Below are 24,326 nucleotides of genomic sequence, written 5' to 3'. Positions count from 1 at the left end.
TTCAAAATGTGGGCGATAGTATAGACTGTAGCTGGCTGGCGTGGATATTTGAAGCTCGGCCGATTGACAAGCTATTTCTTTTTATGATATCTTCTCTTGGCCGCATTTCAATGCGCCACCATTAGATTGACGCAGCGACGGCAGAGGTGGTAATACTGGTGAGTGTAAAGCAAGGGCAGCTGCGCCTGCTTTCAGATAATATTTCTTATGAGGGTTGGTCCAGGGTTAGAGAGGTGTTAGGCCGAACAAAAAAATGTGCTGTTCCGATAACCCGACCTACCCTATTTTTAACCTGCCGACCCTAAACTTTTTAGAGCTACGTAAAAGCGGAAGTAAAAAAAGGAAAGAAAAACCCGTAAAATCACGCGTTCGTTACTTGGCATTTGATTTTTGCTTGAACGAGGATGTCTTTTATAGGTTTTTTCCCTTTTATACGTATGACGCATTTTTCTGGAAGTGTTGTGGTCAGTGTTTCACCGCCCTGAACCCTAGAAAAATGTGTTTTAAAATAAAATATTTTGGAAAAAATAAATTCCTGGCGACCTACCCACCCTATTTTTGAAAACCATGTTATCGGAACAGCACAATTTTTTTTTGGCCTTATGAATCATCGTAGTTGATAAATTAATTTTTTTAGAAATGTGTAACTAGCAAAAGATGTTAAATTTATGCAATATTTAAGTATGTATTTGTTCCCTTTCAAATTTCATTACCGAAGTGGACTTTGTGACAATGAGCATGTATCCCATACATTGTTATGAGCGTGTATCAGTGTACAGTACCCGGGTACAGTACTACTCACTGGAGCAGAAACGTTGAACACTTCCTTTTCACTGTATTTTTTTATTTTTTTGAATTTCCATGTTTACTGACCTCAAAACCAATCTGGTAGTTTGAATATGATAGCAACCACCCTTTTTAACAATTAAGGGCATAGTACAGTGGTGTGAACTTTATCATCCTAGAGTCATCGGAATATGCGTTCTTCTTCTGTCTACCCGTTTTGCTATGTGAGCATTTCCTGACCAAGCCGTTGAGAGCGCATTTCCGTATAAAATGAGATACATGTGTTTACAACTCACAGCATTTACTGATATTTAGGCTTCCAGAAAACATATACTTTAATATTCGTACGAGGGTGATTTGTATCTCTAGTACCAATATTTGCACGGTGACCCCCGATTTTTATTCTTAATTTTGAAAGAGTTACAGTTGAAAGATACACTGAGGAAAAAATGAGCAAAAGTTTAAGTCTTTCACTTTCGAGGCGCATATTGCCTTAATCCTATACGATAACAGTTTAATGTCATATGTAATTGGAAAGTGAAAGACTTAAACTTTTGCTCAAACTTCCTCAATGGAACTTTATTTTCAACCGTTCGTTTACTAAATCAGTCATGAAAATCTGGGGTCATTGTACAAAGTTTGGTACTGGAGAACCAAATCACCTGACATTTACTGATATTTGAAATTCAAAATGGCCGCCACCCTGTGTTAAGTCTATGGGAAAAATTAAAATTTTCTATTTTCGGAAAGCTAAAGACTATGAAACGTTTTCCTTTCTCAAAGAGCTTTGAAATGAGCCCTCACAAGTGGTCGATCAAAAAAGAAGTGTAAAAGTTTGAGAGTCCGGATATTTGTCCCCAAGACGCATTCTTCCTTAACCGTGCACGTGATAATCATTTCGTGTGCTCCTTGACGTTGAAATATGACGTGGATATTGCAACAATCAAAGAGCTGACGATAATCGAGGTGGCGCCGAGGATGTCGAACAAGTTCAACGTGTAACCAAAGAACAGGTAGTCCGCTAAATAGGCGATGACTATCTGGATGTTGACCAGTAACACTACCGTCGTCGGCGGCTCCAACTGCAGGCTTCGAAATCGACACAGAAAGTTCAGGCAAAAAGTGGCCACCAGGCCGAAGAGGAAACCGATGGCCGCCCCCGAAAGCTGCCATATTGGTGTACCTACAGTGAACGTCAGAACGAGGGTGATCATCGAACCGATGAAGTTTTCATAAAAATTTACAACCAAGACGCTGACATTGCAACCCAGCGCTGATCCGGTGACGTATGTTATGGAAAAACCGATTCCACAGACAACGCTCAAGACATAACCAAGCCAGTCGTCTGATGTGTTTTCCGCCGTGGCCTCGGTTTCGTCGCCGAAGACGGTTTCCGGTTGCGCGGTAAACACGATTCCCAATAGGCAGAGGAGAGTGCTGACGAGGTGGATCTTAGTGAACGGTTCCTTGAGGAAAATCCGGGCCAGTATCGGGGTGATAATCGGCATTGTACCTCTGTAGATGGCCGTGACGTTGCCTATCGGGATGAATTCAAGCGCCAGGATTTGACAGATGTCCGATAGGGTGTACGTAACCCCGATAGCCACCAACAGAATACGCTCCTTGCGTGTTTCTGCTAGAAGAGCCCTGGGTCCGTACAGACACAGTATCGCGATAGTCATCAAAATCAGACTCCCGGCGTACATCAACAACAGCAGTTGATACGGCGTCAGGTGCAGATTTTCCAAGAAAACAGTTACCGTGTTATTGAGAGCTGCAAACAGCCCGGCCAGGAGAGCCAGGCACACTCCCCTGAGTGAATGAAAAATGCCCTTTTGGTTGGAATCGGCGCCATTCTCGATATCACCGTCTGCCGCTGGACTTCTACTGCCTACCAACCGATCACTTTCTGTACTTTCCTTCGCCATCGTCACACTGACCGATCCGTTCTGGTCCAAATTTCTCCTAGGTGTTTTCGTCCTCTCTGTCACGGTTTCTTCTGAAAATCCTAATATTCACGCCGATAAGATTTGCAAACGTCGCTGCCTTAAAGGCCAGAGGTAGGTTGTCACGTGAACGTTTGGCCCGAGTATGCCCCGGTCTCTTGTGGGCAGTATGGGCAGGCAGATCAGAGCTAAGTCCGGAGGCAGATCCTCTGCAAAGACATTTCGCTCTGTTCACGTTCACATTTCGTAAGAGCCTGGATAAGGTACGAGGAGCTTTAGTCCTTGCTATATTCGATGTGCATCAGCTCTCCCTGTCCAGTACTAAACATTCCCCAGCGCCTTTCTCACGTCCTGTGCAAAGAGTGTAGCAAATGTGATGGTACGCATTTGCCGCTACTTGTTTACACCGACAAACTGTTGCTGGTAGGCAGTGGCGACTGTCTCAGCCAAAGTTCATTAGAACAGCTTTCAATCCTATGCACATTATTACGTCATTAGGTGAATCATAACAAACGTTATTATAATAACATAAAATGTGACTTCTAATTACATTGCTGATTCTGACGGATTGTCCTTATGACCATATTGTATATTATATCATACCAGTATATTGATGCGCAAATACAGCGATCTGATTGGTCGAGACGCGAAAAGAACCGTGGTACATTTGTGATATACTACGGCTGGCTCACGCTCTAGCTCTCAGCTTGAGCAAAAATCTTTTATTTGACGTTTCATGCCTGAATATCCGGTGTTATGATACACTAACAATAAATCAGACCCAGCGACGGTATACCACTCGGTTTTGACTTGTTCACGTCATATGCACTCGCTATCGCTCGTGCATATATCTCGTGAACTGGTAAAAATCTCGTCGTGTATTGTCGCTAGGTGTGCTTTATTTTTCAGATATTTTCTAACTGGAGAGCTCTTTGTTACTGGGCCCACCACTGATGTGAAGAAATATGACGACGTCTGTCGGGAATGAAACAACACTGGCGCTCACTAAGAATAAACTTTGTTTAATTATGGATTTCGGAAATATCGCTCATGCGGACTGATCTGCCTAAAATCCACCTACCGAGTCCGGGGAAGAAGTGAACTTGCTATCTGCGAGGACATATCATATTATAAGAGGGCGCTTGTAAGTCATTTTATGTCGGTACCAACATAAGGCCAAATAAAAAATGCTTTTGTTTTCGCTAACCCGATATACCCTGGCGATAAATTTCCCGTATTTGATGGGGGCCCAGCCAACGAAAAGAAAAACAGAAAAACAGTTTTTCTACCTACCTCCCACAATTTTCAGCAGCATGCTAAAGGAAACAATTGTTTTGGCATATTTTTATTTTTTATTTTGTACTCAATGACAAAGATGTTAAATAAATCGCCACGACACTAAATAGTATCGTTTCATATACTTTTTGATAGTTACGATTTTCTGTATCGTTTCCAATTTCTAGAAACATGTTGTACGCCCATACCAAGACGATGACGACAAGTGGTCTGGAAACTCCGAATGACGGTTCCCTAGGCGTTTCTGGTTATATCAAAGGAGGTAAAAGGTCGAATATGCGAAGTCGAACATATTGTGACCTGCACATGTCTGTTCGTGTGTATCGGGATATGCCGGGGTTGCGGTCGTCGACGGTATTATTGTTCATCAATATGTCGCTGGTAAGGTGCTGGAAACTGAGCTCCTCAGTTGTTACTGAAGGTAATTCTCTATCACTAGTGATGCTGTGTTATCATACATGTTATGCCTATATTGCCGTTCTTCTGTTGTACTGGCAGCGCTAGTATGAATTGATATTTTATTTACAGCACGGCGGCGCTTGGTAGGCGAACTGGGCTTGTTAATCTCCGAAACCTCGGAGTATATTCATAATTGTTGATTTTCAGGTTTTGGCATTTGCCATTGTTTAAATGCCTTTGTTTAAAACAATATTTTATCCATTTTATATATATATATATATATATATATAATATATATATATATATATATATATATATATTATACATAATGTCAGAGAGAGAGACACACAGAGAGACACAGACACAGACACAGACAGAGAGAATACCAAGTTTACATACATGCGTGGTACCGCGTACTTTGAATTCATATCGATAGTTACAAAACATGCTTCTGATTAGTATTCATGCCACATTCCTTCGTCACGTGTCTCAGTTCAATAATGGCAGTTTACACATGTCGTGCTAAGTCTTGTGGTTTGTATTTCCGCCGATGATTTCTGTAACTACCACGTATTTTTCCCATGTCATCATTTGAACAATTGACTTTTAAGCAGCGTTTGTGAGTGAACATTATGGTGTCCTTTTTATCATTCTTCTCTGATGCCAGTATTTTGTTCTTCATTAATCATGTAAATTTTAGATGTTGATAACAACAGATCCTGCGTTTCGAAACAAAGAGAGGTGTTACTTTGCATGACACGCTTTTTGCGAAAAGATAAGGGAGCGTTCAGTTATTATGGCCGGGCAGCAGTGAGTTTCTATCTGGTGTGGGCCGTCGCGTTCACCCAACGATCTATGCGACAGCCTGCTTCTAATGTGACAGTCTGCTAAAGGGTGTTCTGCTTCGATATTTATATGCCCACAGACGTGGTGCAAGTCTAGTATTTGTTCAGTTCTTGTACATATATTGTACGTAATACGTACTTCACAACAGGCTATGAACCAAAACCTACATGACCATTTCCGTGGTCCCTTCTGATATACATCCTGGTATTTCTGTTAACCCTTTGAGCGCCACAGTCAATTTTTGTCGCCTTTGTAAAATATACCTCTGTCAATTTTTTCAGATTTTTGCCAAAACTTGGTAAAACAACTATAGCCAATGAAATGTGATGTCTATTTGGTCCAAAATTATCCAAAAAAATGCAGCAAAAATTCATAAAATTGGTAAAATGTTGCTGTAAAATTTTGGCGGGAAAAATTACAGCACTCAAAGGCAGGGTTAATGTACATCCATTAGGTTGATTGAAAACTCTGTAACATTCAACCACATTTCCACCGGGCCTCACTGTGACCTTGTGCATTTTCACATAGATGCATTTTTAGGGGAAAAAGTTGCATTTGGAATTCCCTCATATCACCAAAAATGCCAGGATATAAGGTCATGAAGGGTCAAATAGCCAATTTACAGGCCCAGGTATCCACCTGGGTTAAGGAGACGTAAAGTGACCTACAGTAAAAGAAGGACATGCTCCTCAGTGGAATACTCATGCCACAATACAAGAGTGCTACATGAAAGCCAAGGATACATTACTGTATGGTATATACACATCTTATATTTCTTTTAAGAGTTATAATACAAAAAGGTATATTTATGTATTTCTTCGTTATTGGTAATTCAAATAAAAACAAAGTCATTGAAACTTTTCATTTATGTTCCAGCCTTTGCGTTTACCCAGATAAGTTTATACATCTCTTTCCTTAAAAACTGGTCAGATATCAACAGTAGAGCATTGCAACAGCATAAGGGGAGCCTTTCAATGTATGCCAGGTTTCAGTTTAACATATAGCTTGCACCGAATCATTACCTTACCTCAGCCAAAGGCTTTAGGAATTGTTCGTTGCCCTAAGTGAGCTTAAAGGTATGCTGTCACCTGTTCCAATTTTGCTACAGTTACCATGGAAAGAAAAATCTAACCAATCACAGATTTAAGCGGGTGACCGCTTTTTAAAAACACCCCCTCAAATGGGCATTTTGAATACCAAGGAACGCCCCGTTGACCATATATGGGCATATTTAGATTACAGGTGACTGTATACCTTTAATTAAAGAATACAAGCCTGACAGAGTTGCCGAGGCAAGATGTTCATGTGACAGACAGTACATATACTTTTATTCACAATTATTACAGTGAAATGATTTAAAAGAGTGAAATCATGCAGCGAATTATTTTTATTTCCCAGAATATTTTTGAACACTAAAACTGCTTTTTGACGGGATGGATAACTATGAAAATCAAGTGAAACCCCCTCTCTGTGCTGTTTGAAAACCACTTACGCCTCCCCAACCTTTGCAGTTTTCAAATTTAAGGTGACCCCCGTCCCCGATGGTAATAGCTGAACGCTCCAAAGTACGTATAGCTATGTGACATTTCGCAAATAGTGTTTTCGTGGCTCTTTGAACATTCCAAACCTTGCCAAATCATGCAGATACATTCTGGTTTGCTAAAGATGACAGGAAAACTGATGAAGGAAAATGCATTCTCCCCGATGAGGAAATAATTAAAACAAGTGCAAAAAAGCAATATAAGACAGCAGTGTCTAAATCCTGTACTGGACTCATGGACTGGACACAACAAGTTTAATGATACTGCTGCTGTTGTCGTGTTGGTAGATGTAACGGTCTGTAGGAAGTAATGATTTTATCTTGCGTGTGATATTGACTCTTTGTTCAATTTGCCGCCGCCCCCCCCCCCCCCGGTCGCTTGGCTTTCTGGGCAGCAGTTACTGGCTGGCCAACACGTTGACCCCACGATCTACGCAACACCCTTCCAATGAATGCAGGTAGTGTCTAAAACCAGGACTGGACTCATGGACTGGACTCAGCCAGTTAAATAATAACATTAATTCATACCACTGTTGTTTTTGTGTTGGTAGATATGGTGGTTGGTAGGAAATGATGAAAACGATTTTCAGACCCAGAATCTTGCATGTTATATCGACTCTTTGTTAGCAACAATAGACAATCTAGGATATTGGTAGAATTGATTGATTAATTGATTGGATATTGGTAGAAAACTAACAGAATGACAGTGAGGTGAAAGGCATTTTGTGTGGTATTAAATTGACAATTTATTGAGCACTGGCACGATATCTTTTGACTTTGAACTTTGAACTGCACTGCAGATTGCTATCTTATTATTTGATTTGTTATAATAATACATGAGATCCTACAAATTTATTTGTAATCGATGGAAACCAAACACTACATTCAGAGATATTTCACTCAAGCTTGAGTATTCTTCTTGTCTTATAATTTTACATTAACACACGTCATACACCTCACTGTGTACGGGCATCCCTATCGTGCCACAAAGAGTAGACTTGCAGAAAGTCTGTGAGCATATAAATATCAAAAGTCATACAGTAGACTTTTGATCGGATTTGAACTCACAACGTACGGCACCCATAAATTTGAGGAATAAACTTCAGCAAACAGTCGCGTTTAGTGGTAGGCTGTTGCCTAAATTAATCGTAGGGTCAACGTGTTGGCCAGCCGAGCAAAGCCAAGTGACCGGGGAGGGGGCGCTAGTCTTAACAAACAGTCAATATCACATGCAAGATACTGAGTCTGAAAACTCGTTTTCAATACAATCATTACTTCCAACCGACCATTACATCTACCAACACAACAACACCATGAATTAATGTTATCATAAAACTTGTGGAGTCCAGTCCATGAGTCCACGTCCATGAGTCCAGTCCAGGTTTTGGACACTGCCACACAAGACGACAGCAAACTTTCATTACCGGGGATTAAATAGAAACAGATAAACGTTTTCATTTGCCTCAGTGGTTTATTAAACAGAAGTTATATGTTGATACGGGAGTGTGTACAATGTAAATCAACAGAACCGAGAACTCGAACTAATCTAGAACGGGGGGGAAATATATGCACTGGAGAAAAGAAATGAAAATGATCAAGATACTGAAAAAAATGTGATTGTCAAGGATTCTTCCATCGTGGCTGGTCGACCTAAGCCGGCTCGGTTCCTCGGTTCAATGCCGTTTAGTAGGTTGATAGCAGCCCATGGTCTTTCAAATACTTCAATCCTGCAAATAATTCAAAATCGTAAATAAGCAACAGGATGTGTTAATGTTTGGAGGGGAGATACTATGACGTCTAATGTAATGGTTGAAAAATCGAAGTTTGTGTGTGTGTGTGTGTGTGTGTGTATATATATATATAATATATATATATATATATATATATATATATATATATATTATATATATATATATATATAATTTCCCAGATTTCAATGCGAAATTAACATGTATTATTGACTTGGATTTACAAGAGAGTCACAGCATCACATTAGGATGTGCCTTAGTTTACTCTCCTGATATTGCAGGCCCGCAGTTGCTTCGGGTTGCTTCTTATTGACAGAATGTCTGAGACAATACAGAAATTATTTCAGTCTGTGAACAGAAATGATTGGATTGCCCGATCCGAACTAGGTGTGAGTCATTTGCGTTATCTCATCAAACCATATGCATATATATCGACAAACGTTCATAATGCGATAACAGTACATGATAAACATGAGATATGTTCTGAACCCTATCGGCTGAGGTGTCGCCACTCATTTAAATCTATAGGTAACTTTGTAGTGGCGACGCGTTTTATCTCGCAATGTAGCTTTGATATGAATTGCGACACCAAGTTCCGAACAAAAGGAATATTTGACTTTGGATGTGGTTTATGGTAACTTGGTTTCGCCGAAATTGGTTTCATGCTGAAATGGGAACACTAAGACAAAATTTTACGAAGCATGGACTCAGAGGACCATATTTTATATTTTGCATTTAATGCAATTATATCAAATAGCTGGCTTACAGTTGATGTCCTATGTAATCAACACTACAACCTCTTGCAAGGTCATATCAGCCGAAGTGCAATTCGCGATTTACACAAACACACATACCTGCAACAGCACTTTGAAAACCCGATCCATAAATTCCAGCCTCGTTCTGGACCCAGTTGGCTCGTTTGTCGTCGTAGTTGTCTTTTTTGTCAGGTCCGCCTACCAGTGCTCCGTAGAGTATCTGGGGATTGGGCGCATCCTCGTGCAGTGCGTCCCAATTGCAAAGTTTAGGTAGGTTTGGACAGGAACTGGATTGTGTTTTTATGCGCACCGAAGATACATCAAAATGAGAGAGAGAGAGAAAGTTATTAATAGAAAAGTGTTCTACGAAAACGTAAATATTTCAGGCTAGAAAATGGTCTAAAATTTTCACGTTGGAAGAGTTTGATTACAAATGAGATTAATCGAGCAAAAATTTGTGATAGGCTAACCAACTTGTTGTGAGGCATTTCTCTTTAATTTCGCCGGCGGACGTATACTGTGGTATCAACCTGTCGTCAACTGTTCGTGCCAGTCTGCTGAAGTTTACTCCTTCAAATTACCCTTCTGTGACGTCACTGAGGCCAAATACTTTGGAAAGTCTAAATGTGTGGTACTCTCAAATAAATTTTCACTCGACTATGCATGGCCGCTTTGGAACATGTGTCATGACAAAATTACGAATTCCGGCCCGAGCTTCATGCCACCGTCCCAATAGTAACTGTGGCTGCAGTTTGTTCACGGCTCCAGGATTACCATAACGCATTGCAAGCTTAAAAAAAATTACCTTCCTCTATGGTGGATTTGTTGAGGTGGATTCTTGCCGAAGCCGCCAACGTAACTCCTGCCAGAATCGCCGAGGATGTAATGGATCTGACTCCGTGCCCACGCGGCATAGGACTCGGTGTTGATGCCATATTTCGCAAGGACTGTGGCCAGGAACGCCGTGTTAGCTGCATTGGGCAGAGAACACACAATTTCAGAAAAGAATGAAGCCATACACAATTGTTGATAGAAGGAGGATGAACAGGACGATATGTCAGGTAAAACTTATTCTCATACGCATTTTTCGACCAATTATGGTGCTAATCAGGTTTGCTTTCTCAGTAATACGATTTGTTTGTTTCTCTGTCAGACAAAGGCGCCGTGTTAAAAAGAAAGTGCGAGTAAACAAGCTGCTTTTGATAGAATCGACCATACCATGTCGCATGGATTGTGTTGATGTTTTGCAGTCCAAGGCGTTTTCAAATGAGTGCCCTGGCGTTGTTTCCGAACGTTTGAAGAAGTAGCTTGTCGTGTTTTTAAAGGCATTGCCGGTTATTTTGACGTAAGTACTGCTGGTACTGGTAGGTTTAAAATTTCTCAAGTCACTTCGTAAAGAAATCGACCAACGTGGTGTGAGCATTCCTAGTACCTGTCTGGATTTTCACGTCGAAGTATAGTTCAGATATTATGACAAGTATTGTGTGCGACGCCTGCCTTACCGACATAACTATTCGATCAAGAATTTATCAGTGCTTATACTGTGTGGACTTCTTTCTCTGCGAGCCTTGTTTTTTATAAAACTTCAACATCGAAAGACGACTCAGAATATGGTTATGGCGGCCAGGTAGTGACGACTACAAAGAGCGGACACTGCGGCTTCAATCATCAGTTTCGTATTATTGAAGTACTGATCTTCTCTTCGTCATCAAAGAAACCTCTCAAATTTGACTTCTTTGGAACTTGCTCTTCTAATTTGTAAAAATGACATACTGTTCCGGTATCTTTTCTTTCATTCCAACACTGTTTGTTGTTTTGAGCATTATCTTTTTCGAATTTCATTCTGTTCATGGTTTTCCAATCAGCAATGTCAGATTCAAAGTATTTCAGTCAATAGTCAACGTAGAAACTTCTCTGAATTTATCATTGAAGATTCTCATAAGTATTTGTCATTGAATTGCTTAGATTTTCTGATACCGCCGACAGCGGCAAGCAAGGTACGCACAATTAATTCAAACAACCTTCAAAAGAATTCTACAGGTGGTGTTTTGTGCATAATTATTTTGATATTGGCAGGTGATATTGAATTGAATCCAGGGCCTAATTTTAATTGCAAATTTCCTTGCGGTGATTGCCAAAAACCTGTCAAATCAAACCAGTATGGATTGTTATGCTCTTCCTGTGAGAAATGGTTCCACACAAAATGTGAAGGAGTTTCTTCGATTGAATACACGAGACTTTATGAAAATCCATTAGAGCACTGGTATTGTTCACTATGCTCTCTCCCACCTTTCACTGATTCATTTATTGATGAGTGTCTTCAGGGTAACGTCGAAATGACACACAATATTTCTGAAGTCCGCGATTCAAGTGCGAATAACAAGCCTGACAAAAATTTGTCAAATACCCCTCTTATAGACAAAGGCTCATACGATTGTTTCAGAGAAAGGGGCTCCATATTATCCACATCAATGCTCGTAGCTTACTACCAAAGATTGAAGAAATTAAGATTTTAGCCAGGGAATCTAAGGCAGCAATAATTGGCGTGAGTGAAACATGGTTAGATAACTCCATAACGGATAGTGAGATTGATGTACCTGGGTATGAAATACAGAGGAATGACCGTAATAGAGAAGGTGGGGGAGTTTGCATGTACATTCGTTCCAATTTTGCTTTCCGACAGCGCTCGGATTTACAAAATGATACCTTAGAGGCCATATGGATTGATTTGCTCCTGCCAAAGTCAAAGCCAATTTTAATTGGTACTTTATATAGACCTCCAAAATTTTCCAACTTTTTTTCGAATTTGGAAGATTTACTCACGACACATTGCATTTCCGACCAAGAATCAATATTTATTGGTGACTTTAATTGTAATGTAACGTTCGATGACAACTGTCTAACTAGACATTTTTATAATTTTTGTAATATTTTTGCTTTACAACAATTGATATGTGAACCTACTAGAGTCACTAAACATAGTTCTACTATCATTGACCTTATCTTGACCTCAGATCATGACAAAATTTGCCAGTCTGGCGTTTTACCAATCGGTATCAGCGATCACTATGTTACTTACTGTACCAGGAAGGTTAGTAAAATTCAATTTGAGTCTCACAAAACGGTCAGGATAAGATCAATGAAAGGTTATTCCACAGGTTTATTCACTGAAATGCTTAAAAAGGTCGATTGGTATCAGGTCATTGACTGTGACCAGGCCGAAGAAGCGTGGATTACATTTAAATCCTTGTTTCTATCTGTTGTAGACAAAATTGCCCCTATCAAAGAGATTCGTTTGAAACAAAGGTCGGAACCGTGGATTAACTCTGATATTTTAGACGGAATTAAAGAGAGAGATCGCTTATTTAGGAAATTAAAAAAACACGGGGAGGACAGCCTATTTAGGCAGTTTCGCCTTCAGAGAAATAGGGTTTCCAGACTTATCAAACGAGCAAAATCCGAATTCTTCAAGACAAAATTAGTCAATTGTGGAAATAACAGCAAAGAGATTTGGAAAATCTTGAAAAGCTTGGGAGCTCCCCTTAAAAAAGTTGGTTCTACTTTCACAAATATTGGCTTGGTTATAGGCAATGAGGTTTGTTTTGATAAAACAAAAGTTGCTCAAAGATTTAATCACTTCTTCAGCACAATAGCATCTTCACTTGTTGACAAACTACCTCCTATGTCAGGTAAGTTTGGCATAGACCACGTCAAACATTTTTACTCTAGCAAAGGAGTTGTAGAAAACGGTTTCAAACTGTCCGTTGTTAGTGATTATGTTGTCTATAAGCATCTTTCCTCTCTTGACAGCACTAAATCGACAGGTTTAGACAATATTCCAGCCAAATTTATTAAAGACGGCGCTGAGCAAATTGCTGCTCCTCTAACTCATGTTATTAATTTATCAATTCATCAACAAGTTGTTCCGAATGATTTAAAAAATGCCAAAGTTGTCCCAGTTTACAAAAAGAATGACAAAACTTTTGAAGGTAATTATCGGCCAGTTTCGATTACAAGCATTGTTTCTAAAGTTCTGGAGAGAATAATTTATGACCAGCTAGAAGAGTACCTTTTGAAAAACAACTTACTGTATGAATTTCAATCAGGATTTCGACCAGGGTACTCTACTGATACATGCTTGATTTACATCACTGATCACATTAAACACCAGATTGACCAGGGTAAACGAACAGGGATGGTGCTTATCGACCTTCAGAAGGCATTTGATACCGTGGATCATACGATCTTATTAGATAAGCTTAAAGCGTTAGGCCTTAGTCAAAAAGCTGTTCGTTGGTTCAGTTCTTATCTGACTGGCAGACAGCAAGTGGTCACCGTAAATAATCATATGTCATCATTTAATCAGATTAATTGTGGGGTGCCTCAAGGATCGATACTGGGTCCGATTCTATTTTCAATATATGTTAATGACATGTGTTCTGCTGTAAATTGTAAACTTCTTTTGTATGCTGATGACTCAGCACTGATGGTCTCTGACAAGGATATTGGTAAAATACAAACGAACTAAGCTTAGAATTGCAAAGTTTGAATGAATGGTTAGTGGATAACAAATTGACTTTACATCTTGGTAAAACTGAGTCAATTCTTTTTGGCTCGAATCATTTCTTAAAAGAACAGTCTAAGCTGGAAATAGTCTGTAACGATACCAATGTCATCGCCAAGGACATCGTTAATTATTTGGGTGCCGATCTGGATCAAACACTATCAGGAGAGAGTATGGCCACACAAATAATTCAGAAGGCAAACATTCGTCTTAAGTTTTTGTTTCGCAACGTCACTTTTTGGATAGGAAAACACGTATACTTCTTGCCAACAGTCTCATTAATTGTCATTTTGATTATGCCTGTGCCTACTGGTATCAAGGTTTGAAGGTTGGCAGTAAACATAGACTACAAACAACACAAAATAAAATAATAAGGTTTGTTCTAGATATGCACCCCAGGGAACATATTGGGCCAGCTCACTTTGAAAAACTTGGATGGCTGTGTGTAGAGCAAAGAGTGTCGTATCTGAAACTGAATCTCATGCATAAAATAATAAGGGTAAAGCTCCATCCTACCTAGCGTCAAATTTTATTACCAGACAAAATGTACACAATTATAATACACGTTCTGGCAATAACTCAGTTTTTATCCCAGGAGGAGCTAAATTATTTCAAACAAGTTTTCAGTACTCAGCTTCGCAGTTATGGAATTGCCTTCCACGTAGTATAAGGAATATTGATTCCAATTACAATTTTAAAAAAAAGTTAAAACGTCATTTGCAAGATTCTTATGTCGAACGTGTCAGGAGAGATTTCATTTAATCTTTGGTGTGATTTGCAGAGGGTTTTAGTCCGTTTAACTTATTTTTGGAAGTGCTTTTTTACTCTCTGTTGTCGGATTTCTCACTTTGTACTTTTTCCATTTTTTGTTAGTCTTTTGTTAATATGGACCACAGTGGAAATAAGTCTTTCGACTTTTCTGTGTAATCCATGCACAATTTTGTTCATTTTGTGGTGTTTTTATGTATCATTTTGTGCAATAAATAAATAAATAATAAATAACTTAGGTTAGTATTGTCACCACTTTTGTAACTCTGGCCTCATACGAAACATCTTTGGACTGTTGAGCACAGTAGAGTGAAGAAATCGACCTATCTCGGCATTTACATCCCAGCTATCCGTGTACTTTCTTTCTTTCATGTACGTACGGATACATCAAGAAGTAAAATTCCAAAAAATAGCCAACAAAAATATGTTAATTTCCAATGTCCTGGGTCAGCAAATAAGGTCTATCGGTCGATCTAGTACTTTTCTATCGTTAAATACGACACAACAAAGAAACTGGCAAAAGTTGTAAAACAAACACACTTTTTCATTTAACCTTAATTGCCAACACGACAATTCTGCTGGTGGTTTTAATGGTGAAGAATACCTGTGTGTTTAAGAGGCTGGAATTGATTCTTCCATGCCAGTCCCTTAGGCGTATAGTAAGTTCCACCCCCGGGAAACCAGTGTTTGAAGAAGCTTTCCACGGGTTCCAGATACGTTGCATTACCTGTGGCCAGGTACATGGTTACCTGAAACACATCATATTTGTTAAATTATTTATTTCATAATTTATTTACTCAATATTTCCTTATCTATCTTTTATTTGTTTGCTTTTTATTTCTCAATATGTATTTATCCATGTATTTATTTATATACTCACTTTATGAATTTATCTATTAATTAATGTTTCTTTGTTTGTTTGTTTGTTTATTCTATTGCATATTTGGTTATTTTTTTACACGGTGCCACAGACCCAACATGCACACTAGACCAATCCAATACGCACACACAACATCAACTCAGACTTCAATGCATTGCTAAGACAGAGGACGCTAATTTTTAATTCTTGGCTTCCTGAAAATAGAGATATTAGCTGCTATTCAAAGGAAGACCCATTGACCCTTTTCATAAGTCTCTTACCCTCCTGTGGCCACTGTGAATATGAAGTCAAAGCGAGGCCACTGGGGAAAAATCTGGGCAGCGGCCGGAGGGTTTTCCCAAGTGGCCTCGCTTTGACTTCAAATTCCCAGTGGCCACAGGAGGGCGCTAGACTTATGAAAAGGGTCTATGGTCAATCATTTTTTCTCACTAACAGCAACGCAGCTATAGACATCAAATACGAGTCAATGTGACTTAAATGTTACTGCAAAACTTGACCTTCCTATCTTGGGATGACGATATTTAAGCCCCGGGGATAGAATTACCTGCATTCCGGAAGTGATCGTGCTCCAGCTGAACTGGACATTGGTTCTGTCGAGACCGAATTCGTTGTAGTGCTTCTCGGCGTCAGTCAGGTACTTTTGCTCACCAGTTGCTCGGTACAGCGTTATCGCAGCGTTGGTCAGCTCGTCGTAATATGACGAACTCCTGCACGGCCATCGGAGGAAAACAAATGTACTATTTATCACTTTTGATTTCTAATATATGACTATTTTCTTGCGCGACAAGATAACGTTTGCCAAACGATCAGCCTATCCTATCAGATATAAGTGACATCACTTTTAGGAGTACTTAACAGACAATTGATCCTGCTTTTCGGCACTTAAGATAGAACGTGCCACGGGACAGAAATTCGGGCTTTCAAATTCTATCAATTCCCTTCTGACCTATCACTTGTGGAGATTCATTTTAAAACTGTTGACGAAAGAAATGTTTTCACCCTCTTACTTCTTCCAAAAATTTATTTTTATCCATAGATGTAACACAGGGATGGTGGCGGCCATTTTGAATTTCGAATATCTGGAATTCTTAGGTAACTTGTCTCTCTGGTACCAAAGTTTGCACGGTGACCCCTGATTTTTGTTCTTGCTCTGGTAAGAGAATTTTCGAAAGTTTCATTGAGGAAAGTTTGAGTAAAGGTTTAAGTCTTTCACTTTCGAGGCGCATACTACCTTAATGTTCTGCGCCAAGTTTTTGCATAGGTGCATATAATGTGGTTGCTACTAAGATTTTGGGGCTTCCGAATGGTTTTTCTATGGTTAATATTTGTCTCATACATAATTTGAATTATTAAAGGTATACTGTCACCTGTTCCGATTTTGCCACAGTTACAATGGGAAGAGAAAATCTAACCAATCACAGATTTTAAGCGGGTGGCTGCTTTTAAAAAAATCAGCGCCCTCTCATGGGCATTTTGAAAACCAAGGAACGCCCCTTTGACCATATATGGGCATATGTAGATTACAGGTGACTGTATACCTTTAAAGCGACAAATACAAAAGCGTGAGACATAGTAACAGATAATTCAGAACTTAAAACTGAAACCAACAATATGATCAGGCAAGATTAAAAAGTGTTTGTTTTCGGTTAAACTTGCACCGGAAAATTAGTGAAGATACATCGAATGGATTTTTTTGTTTGCCTTTTTGTTTGCTGGGAGCCCAAAAATACTGTGAAATGTAGAAACTTTGCTCAAAATTTTCGAAAATGCGAAAAAATTATCTAGGATTGGCGGGGTTTTTTTTGTAGGGTATGGTCGGATTACCTGAAACACAGGTATTTTTTATTTGGCCTCATGGCACATTTTTATGCTCTCTTAACATGACGACACTGTTGTAATTAGGCATTCTTAATAGAACGTATAAAAGAAGCTCATGGCTAGACGTTTATAAAACTGACGCACACGAGAAAAGTACATACGAACAAATCCACGGTTACACAAAGCAATGACGTATACACGCATACGTAAGTGAACACTGTGTCGACTCACACGTAATGATCGGTGTACACACTGTCTGACCACTTCCCCTGATACAAATTCGCGAAGTCGTAAAGTTCCCTTGCATGTGACAATAGCTTATTGGCATAAATTGGGTCTGTAGACGCAATAGAAGAGAAAAAGTAACATTTAAAAGAGCAATAGTCATGAGAATTCCGAGCATGTCCTGTTTTCGAGTTCACTGCGAGCTGTACCACTCTAAAATGTTTGCCGAGGAAAGTTAAACTTCAGTGTTATGCGACGACAACAACGAAAGATTTTAGTTCGTACAAAAATCCTCGAACTTTGTTTTAAGTTGTAGATAACATGCGAAGGTATTTCTTATAACTGCAAGTAATCATATGCATTCGGGTCTGTATCGCTTGGGCGAGTGAATCATTCGTTTTTTATTATTATCCGTTTAAAAGACGAGTATGCCATACTAGTGGCCAGCTAATATACGTCTTATGATGACATTTAATGAACCTTGCAGCCATATTTGAACAGTCCATGAACAAATTAAACTGTGATCATGCACCATAGTTCGCGCTGCTGAAATGCTTCGCTAACAAACCAACCCGTTTCGATAAACACCATATAGGAGATAGCCAAGGCTGCCGCAGCATTGCCAACGATGTCGCTTCCAGGATGATCGACATCTAGTAACGTCACATTTCGAATCGGATCCATCTCTTCCGGTCTTCCCCAGTAACCATGATCGATATGTGGGTCACCAATCTTGTGCGAAGAGATACAGAAAAGACGAGTGAAGACGCGTTTTCTTTTGGTGAACTGACCTTTTAAACGATAACATAACCTCCAAAACAGAAGGTGAAGGTTATATATATATATTATATATATTATATATATATAATATATATATATATATATATATATATATATATATTATATATATATATATCAATGCCGCAATGTAGGTGAGAAGATTATATTTATATATATATATATATATAATATATATATATATATATATATATATATATATATATATATATATATCAATGCCGCAATGTAGGTGAGAAGATTATATATATATATATATATATATATATATATATATATATATAATATATATATATATATATATATATATATATATATATATTTACTCACCTTGAGACCTTGTATTGTAAATGACACCACCAGCTTGGCACTCATCGTCATCTTTCAATGGGAATATATAGCCTTATGACGGCAATTAAAGACAGCTGATTCATCTTAATGCTTGTTCCCAGTGATCAATCTCTTATTTTGCGATTTAATTATACATACGCTATTCTCCGTGCAAATGTTCCAACAAACAAAGAAACAAACAAACATACATACATACATACATACATACATACATACATACATACATACATACATACATACATACATACATACATACATACATACATACATACATACATACATACATACATACATACATACATACATACATACATACATACAGACATACAGACAGACAGACAGACAGACAGACATACATGGAATTTTGAAGCTCTTTTACTCACTACGGCATAGAACTCATTCGGCTTGGTGTGGCATTTCACTACAAAATCAATTCCCCATCGGACACAGTCGTACATGTTGTCCAGTTCCCCCGTGCTGACGTAGGCGTCCTTGAACTCATAGAGGCCCCACATCAACTTCCACAGGTTATTCGTTTGTGCCAACATAAATTTGACGTGATCGCCCGCTGCACAGATAAACAACATTATGTTAGTGCAATCTAAAAGTACGATGAGATCTTGTGATGCTGAACAATCTGAATATTGTTACATCCAGCAGAATCATTTCCTCCTACAAACTTCTGAAATTTGACAATGGGTTTTGCTCGAAAAACGCTACTCTTCAATTTTATAATTGTTTACTTCATTAATTTTGTGCCGTACTTTGTCGACCTTCACGAGCATTCTGTGTTTGTCTGTTTGCTGGTGTATCATTATCGACTTTGTCATGATGACCTCGAGCCATGCGCGGATGTTGGTGTTTTTGCCAAATAATGAACGCAAGTTCTATATGGTCAAATATTTTATGCTTTTTGTTTCATGCTTGGTCTTTAACAAAAATGATGTGGCGACGAGATTCGTTTATGTTTTGTATTATGAGCTTATTACGAAAATAAAGCACGGGATACACAGAGACATAACCTTATTATTGTACATCTTACATTCGCGACTGCGGCGTCAACTGGGCTGGCTATTGACTGTTTTAATGAAAATTCAACCATTTTTCTTCTGATTTATGGCGCAGATATCAGAGTATGGAACGCCATCTTGTACGCGTTTCTGGATAGCTTGTGAACTACACGCAGAGGGCGCGAGACGTATTCTGGCAATGGTTCTACTCCGGAATAAAAAGGACGCGATGCGTTCTACAGACTCAGTATGCCCAAATAATCACGTGATGCCGGTACAAACAAGCCCACATGTGTACTAACGCGTATGGAAATACACGTACGTCTATGCGTGTTTGCGCACATGGCTTTGTTTGTACCGTGGTCGATTCGAATTCCGGGTTTGGCCTATTTTCAATGGGTGGGTCCCTTTGCAACCGTTCAACAGTGAACGCGCACATGCAAGCGCAGAGCGAACTACATACAGGATCTGCTAGGGGAGGCCTTGAAACAGTAGATGATACAGAAAATGTCCGAGAGACTTTAAAGGGCACACAAAATTATATTGTTCTCGATGGCAGATGTATAAAATTGTTTTATATGTTTAATTGTTTATTTCTATATTTCTAACGACTAACCTGACAAACAAAGACAAGGAATGATTAACTGTGGCGGTAATTTTGACACAAGGCAAGATAACGATCATAAGGTCAAATTAAGTTTTCAGCTTCCCACAGTGCGTATGTGTGATCCTACAAACACTAACATTGCTACCGTTAGCGGCGCACTGCCAGTGTTAAAATATTTTGCCTCGGGTGATAAACGATACAAATATGAGACATAGCAATAACCATACAAAACGGACTAAATGGTGTGGTTTGAGAATGCTTTTCAATCGACCCTGATGTGATGAGGGGATGAAAATAATCAAATGGTAAAGAAACGAAGAAATTGACATGTACGTGGGAGATATCTGCGCACGCGCAAGTGCAATGACTGTCGAAACTCACCATCATACCATCCACCCGTCAGGTCTTCGCCGTTCAAACCCATATCCAACAGCGCCGAGTCTCCCCGCCATGGGATTCTGTTAGTCAAGGGTAGGAAACCCGAACGTTGTGCCTCATAGAATAGTATTGACTTATGCAATACCTCTTTGTAGTTGTATTCTTGATGTGAAAAAATAAAAATACTGACAGCGTCACTAAAAAGATATTAAGATGTTATGTAGGTAATTTTCCCCCACACTCATCATGACCTGAGTTTAATTAATCTAGAACATAATTGAGGTCACTGTCCTTCATGACCTTGAAGTCAATTAGTGATGTTTACAACTTTCTTGAAATTCAATTTGTCACAAGTGGAGATCGTTTTAGAGCAGTAATTAGCATATCAATAGACGTTATCGATTGTTCTTTTGTTCTTTTATATAACAATTTGTGTATGAATACTGGAGAGGCATGATTTTCTATCAGACATTTTGGATCTTGTCTCTGACGCGTTACTTCAAGACTTTGGAAACTCCAGCAGTATTAATTTCAAGACTTTTCAAGACCTTCACAGCAACGCTGAATTTATTCTGTGGACTCTGTGCAACCTCAAGCCTGCAAGCAAGCCAAAAGACAGTCTGACTCAACTCTGGAGCTGAGTCAAGTAGCTTGTAAACTTTTAAACTTTGTACTTTATCCCTTGACTAAGTGATTAGTTTTATTTATTTTCGCAAATTTTCTTTAAAAGGATATTGCTGAGTTCGCCGGGTTTTTTTTTTCGTTTCCTCTCACGTAACAAAGATAAGTCAGTTCAAAAACATAGAGTTCAAATGATGTTTTGTATCCATGCATAAAACATGTATTTAAGATAGCAAGTTGACGAGCAAACTTCTACTTCTGTTGTTCACATGAGCGACGCTTCAACGAGTGGTAACGCTTTCTGTCGCTCAGCCCACATAAACAAGGAAAACCCTTTCGTTCATCAGACAAAACAGCTTGTGAGAGAATAAATATTGTAGTTGGATATATTTCACTCGCGATAAGCAATGTTTGCGTCCCCGAATATCAGATAAGCCCCTGCTTTCAAATAAGTTCCCATTGTTCTTGTTGCACCTACAATATTTCGTCTCTTATCTCCGCCAAATAATTTCTGTTATTATTTGAATCAAAATTGCAAGATTTTCCCGACAAGTATCTGTCGTGTATCCCGCCAAGCGTAGGGTGATATATAGTTTTTGAAGGGGTGGGCAAGTTGCTACGCCTTCGGGAATAAAAAACAACAACTTACGTTCACAAAATTGACCGAATGACCCCGGCCAACAGATGCACTCGCAGACGCCATTGCCGTTATCGACCAAATCCCCCTGTTTGCACCATTTTTCTTTGCTTTTCTTGCATGCTGCAAAATAAAGTAAAAATGATTCCAAAAATGTCTCGTCTTTGATCGGATGAGTCTGGTTACAGGTAATATCATTATAAGTGAACGTGAGTAATAAATACAATCACAAAAATGTTCCCAAATAGTTGCATCAACTTCACAGATATGACCTCAAAAAGACGTCCACGATAGGCAAGCCTCTACAAGGCCAAGCATAATACAACAGGAATGGTCTACCAACATTAAAAGTATCCATTAAATATTTTTTTAACAAATACTAGACTTGCAAAAACAACTGTACATGTGCTGTATACAGTGAGAAATGGAATTACGGGTTGATGACTTTCTTTTCTGTGGAAAAAGATGTTAAATCTGAAAGATGTAAAATTGTAGGTTGTCATTTCGACCACCCATTCAGGATATAATGGTGCAGACTCAAATGCCATTACTTAAAAAAACATTACTATTGTTACTGAATGAAAAATGCCTTGACTTACGGAATTCACAGACAACCTGCTTCTTTTCAGTACAATCCGACGATATCCATAGGTAAGAATTTGCGCCACTGTGAAATTTAATTTCATAAATAGATTTTTGGAACTCTTCAATATAGCAGTAGTCAAAATTTATAATTATATCAAGAAATGGGTATTGCTTAAATATGAGTTGAAGTTTCACGTTCCGATTTCTGGAAAAAACCCTGCGGTTATGGTAGTATGCGCCTCGAACGTAAAAAATTAACTTTCCCTCAAGATTTCCTCTAGGAATCTTCAAGAATTAAACTCAGGGGGTTGTCGTGCAAATTTTGGAACTACAAAAACAAATAATACCTAGATTTTACGAACTTTTAAATTCAAAATGGCCGCCATCCCTGTGTTAACTCTACGGAGAAAAATAAAATTTCGATTTCAATAAATTAAGACGGTGAAAGTTTGTCTTACGCAAAGGGCTTCAAAATGAACCCCAACACGTGGTAGATCAGAGAAGAATTGTATAAGTTAACGTCGATAATGTCAGTAATTTCATCCCGACATATAAACCACTAACACTTCTCATAATTAACTTGAGGAATCATTTTTGAACTTCTACCTTTCAAAAGTGTAGCATTGAAATCGAGGGTCAACGTGCAACTTCATTGATAAGATTAGCAATAACACGATTGAGACTAATTTGGGATAATTGGATCGTGAAGTAATGACGATTCAATCCGCACATGTGATCTTATGGTTTTTCCTTTTTATGTTACACACTTGTTTTTATGAGTAATTTGTAAAATGGCAACATTTAGCTATAGGGCACCTAACACTTTTGAGAAATTTGAAAAATATGAAGATTCAATTATCCCAAATTAGTTCCAATTGTGTTCAATGTTCATCAGTCACATTTAAAATTTTAGCGTGATCGTATGTGTGTGAACTCCTCTGTTGAATATTAGATCATCGGTTTTTGCACAACAAAACACAAAAACTTTATTTAAACTTAACAGTATCTACATGTTTGCAAAACGAACTAAAACAAGGTCTTGGTTGCAGAAAAGAACAACAAAGTTTTCACGCCGTCTCTGCTTATGGTTTTTCGCCTTGTAAGACATTCTTAGGGGTCGACAGAGAGAGAGAGAGAGAGAGAGAGAGAGGAGAGAGAGAGAGAGAGAGAGAGAGAGACTAACATACCGATCCCAGTTGAAAAAATGCGTCAAATACTGACTTCGCTATCTAGCTGTACAAACAAAACTAAAAGTACACGACAAACAACCATCATCATAATCATCACCACAACATTACCTTGCTACAACACACACGTGTCCATTCCTAGGCTCCTCTGCCATCCATTTTGTTATATGGGGGGCTTTTGAATGACTGTCCCTCCACAGGTGCTCCACAAGTTCAAGGTCGAGGTAGAAGTTCTCCGAGGCGTGCTCCGAGGACTGCAGGAATACGACGAAATCGTTGTATCTGGTCTCCTCCAGAGCACTGGGGAGGTATCCATGTCTTACCTCGCAGTATTCCTTCGCCTTGGTCCGGTTCATCGTCCTTCCCGGCATGTAAAACCTCGAGACGAGGGGATTGACGAATTCTGTGGAGACATTTTGCTGTGTTTTAAGGCAGTAGGCGCATCGAATGTCAAAGACTTAAGGGGAAGCAGTCGACGGAACTGCGCATGTGCGACTATCTATCTTGTTTTCAAACAATGCATCAAGTCACATAGCTGCAACATTTAAATTTTACAATGTTCATTGCCAACAAACTTTACT

The 24,326-nt window shown here is 38.9% G+C and overlaps 3 protein-coding genes across 3 annotated transcripts in view; all 3 read right to left on the bottom strand.

Moving 5' to 3' along the window:
- Window positions 1-1,679: 1,679 nt before the first annotated feature.
- LOC139129266 (solute carrier family 35 member G2-like) lies at window positions 1,680-2,714 on the bottom strand. Its single transcript, XM_070694908.1, has one exon. The coding sequence runs from the start codon at window positions 2,712-2,714 to the stop codon at window positions 1,680-1,682; it is 1,035 nt and encodes a 344-aa protein (XP_070551009.1).
- Window positions 2,715-7,046: 4,332 nt separating this feature from the next.
- LOC139129265 (uncharacterized) lies at window positions 7,047-24,116 on the bottom strand. Its single transcript, XM_070694906.1, has 13 exons — window positions 23,857-24,116; window positions 22,573-22,640; window positions 21,986-22,096; window positions 20,719-20,877; window positions 19,104-19,288; window positions 18,700-18,750; window positions 18,144-18,303; window positions 17,578-17,683; window positions 16,073-16,235; window positions 15,253-15,397; window positions 10,122-10,287; window positions 9,416-9,603; window positions 7,047-7,111 (listed from the first exon to the last, which is right to left on the bottom strand). The coding sequence occupies exons 1-13, from the start codon at window positions 24,114-24,116 to the stop codon at window positions 7,047-7,049; spliced, it is 1,827 nt and encodes a 608-aa protein (XP_070551007.1).
- Window positions 8,265-24,326, bottom strand: part of LOC139129932 (uncharacterized) — a 59,864-nt gene continuing 43,802 nt past the window's right edge. Inside the window, exons 38-49 of the mRNA XM_070695626.1 lie at window positions 23,857-24,148; window positions 22,573-22,640; window positions 21,986-22,096; window positions 20,719-20,877; window positions 19,104-19,288; window positions 18,144-18,303; window positions 17,578-17,683; window positions 16,073-16,235; window positions 15,253-15,397; window positions 10,122-10,287; window positions 9,416-9,603; window positions 8,265-8,540 (exon numbers count right to left, since the gene is read on the bottom strand). The gene's annotated coding sequence lies outside the window, so the exon portion shown is untranslated. The remainder of the gene's footprint in view (window positions 8,541-9,415; window positions 9,604-10,121; window positions 10,288-15,252; window positions 15,398-16,072; window positions 16,236-17,577; window positions 17,684-18,143; window positions 18,304-19,103; window positions 19,289-20,718; window positions 20,878-21,985; window positions 22,097-22,572; window positions 22,641-23,856; window positions 24,149-24,326) is intronic.

This window comes from Ptychodera flava, chromosome 3 (genome assembly GCF_041260155.1).
Source record: "Ptychodera flava strain L36383 chromosome 3, AS_Pfla_20210202, whole genome shotgun sequence".
In the NCBI taxonomy this organism is placed as follows: domain Eukaryota; kingdom Metazoa; phylum Hemichordata; class Enteropneusta; family Ptychoderidae; genus Ptychodera; species Ptychodera flava.
Note: the sequence above shows the minus strand (reverse complement) of the source record. Positions and strands in the feature narration are given on the sequence as shown.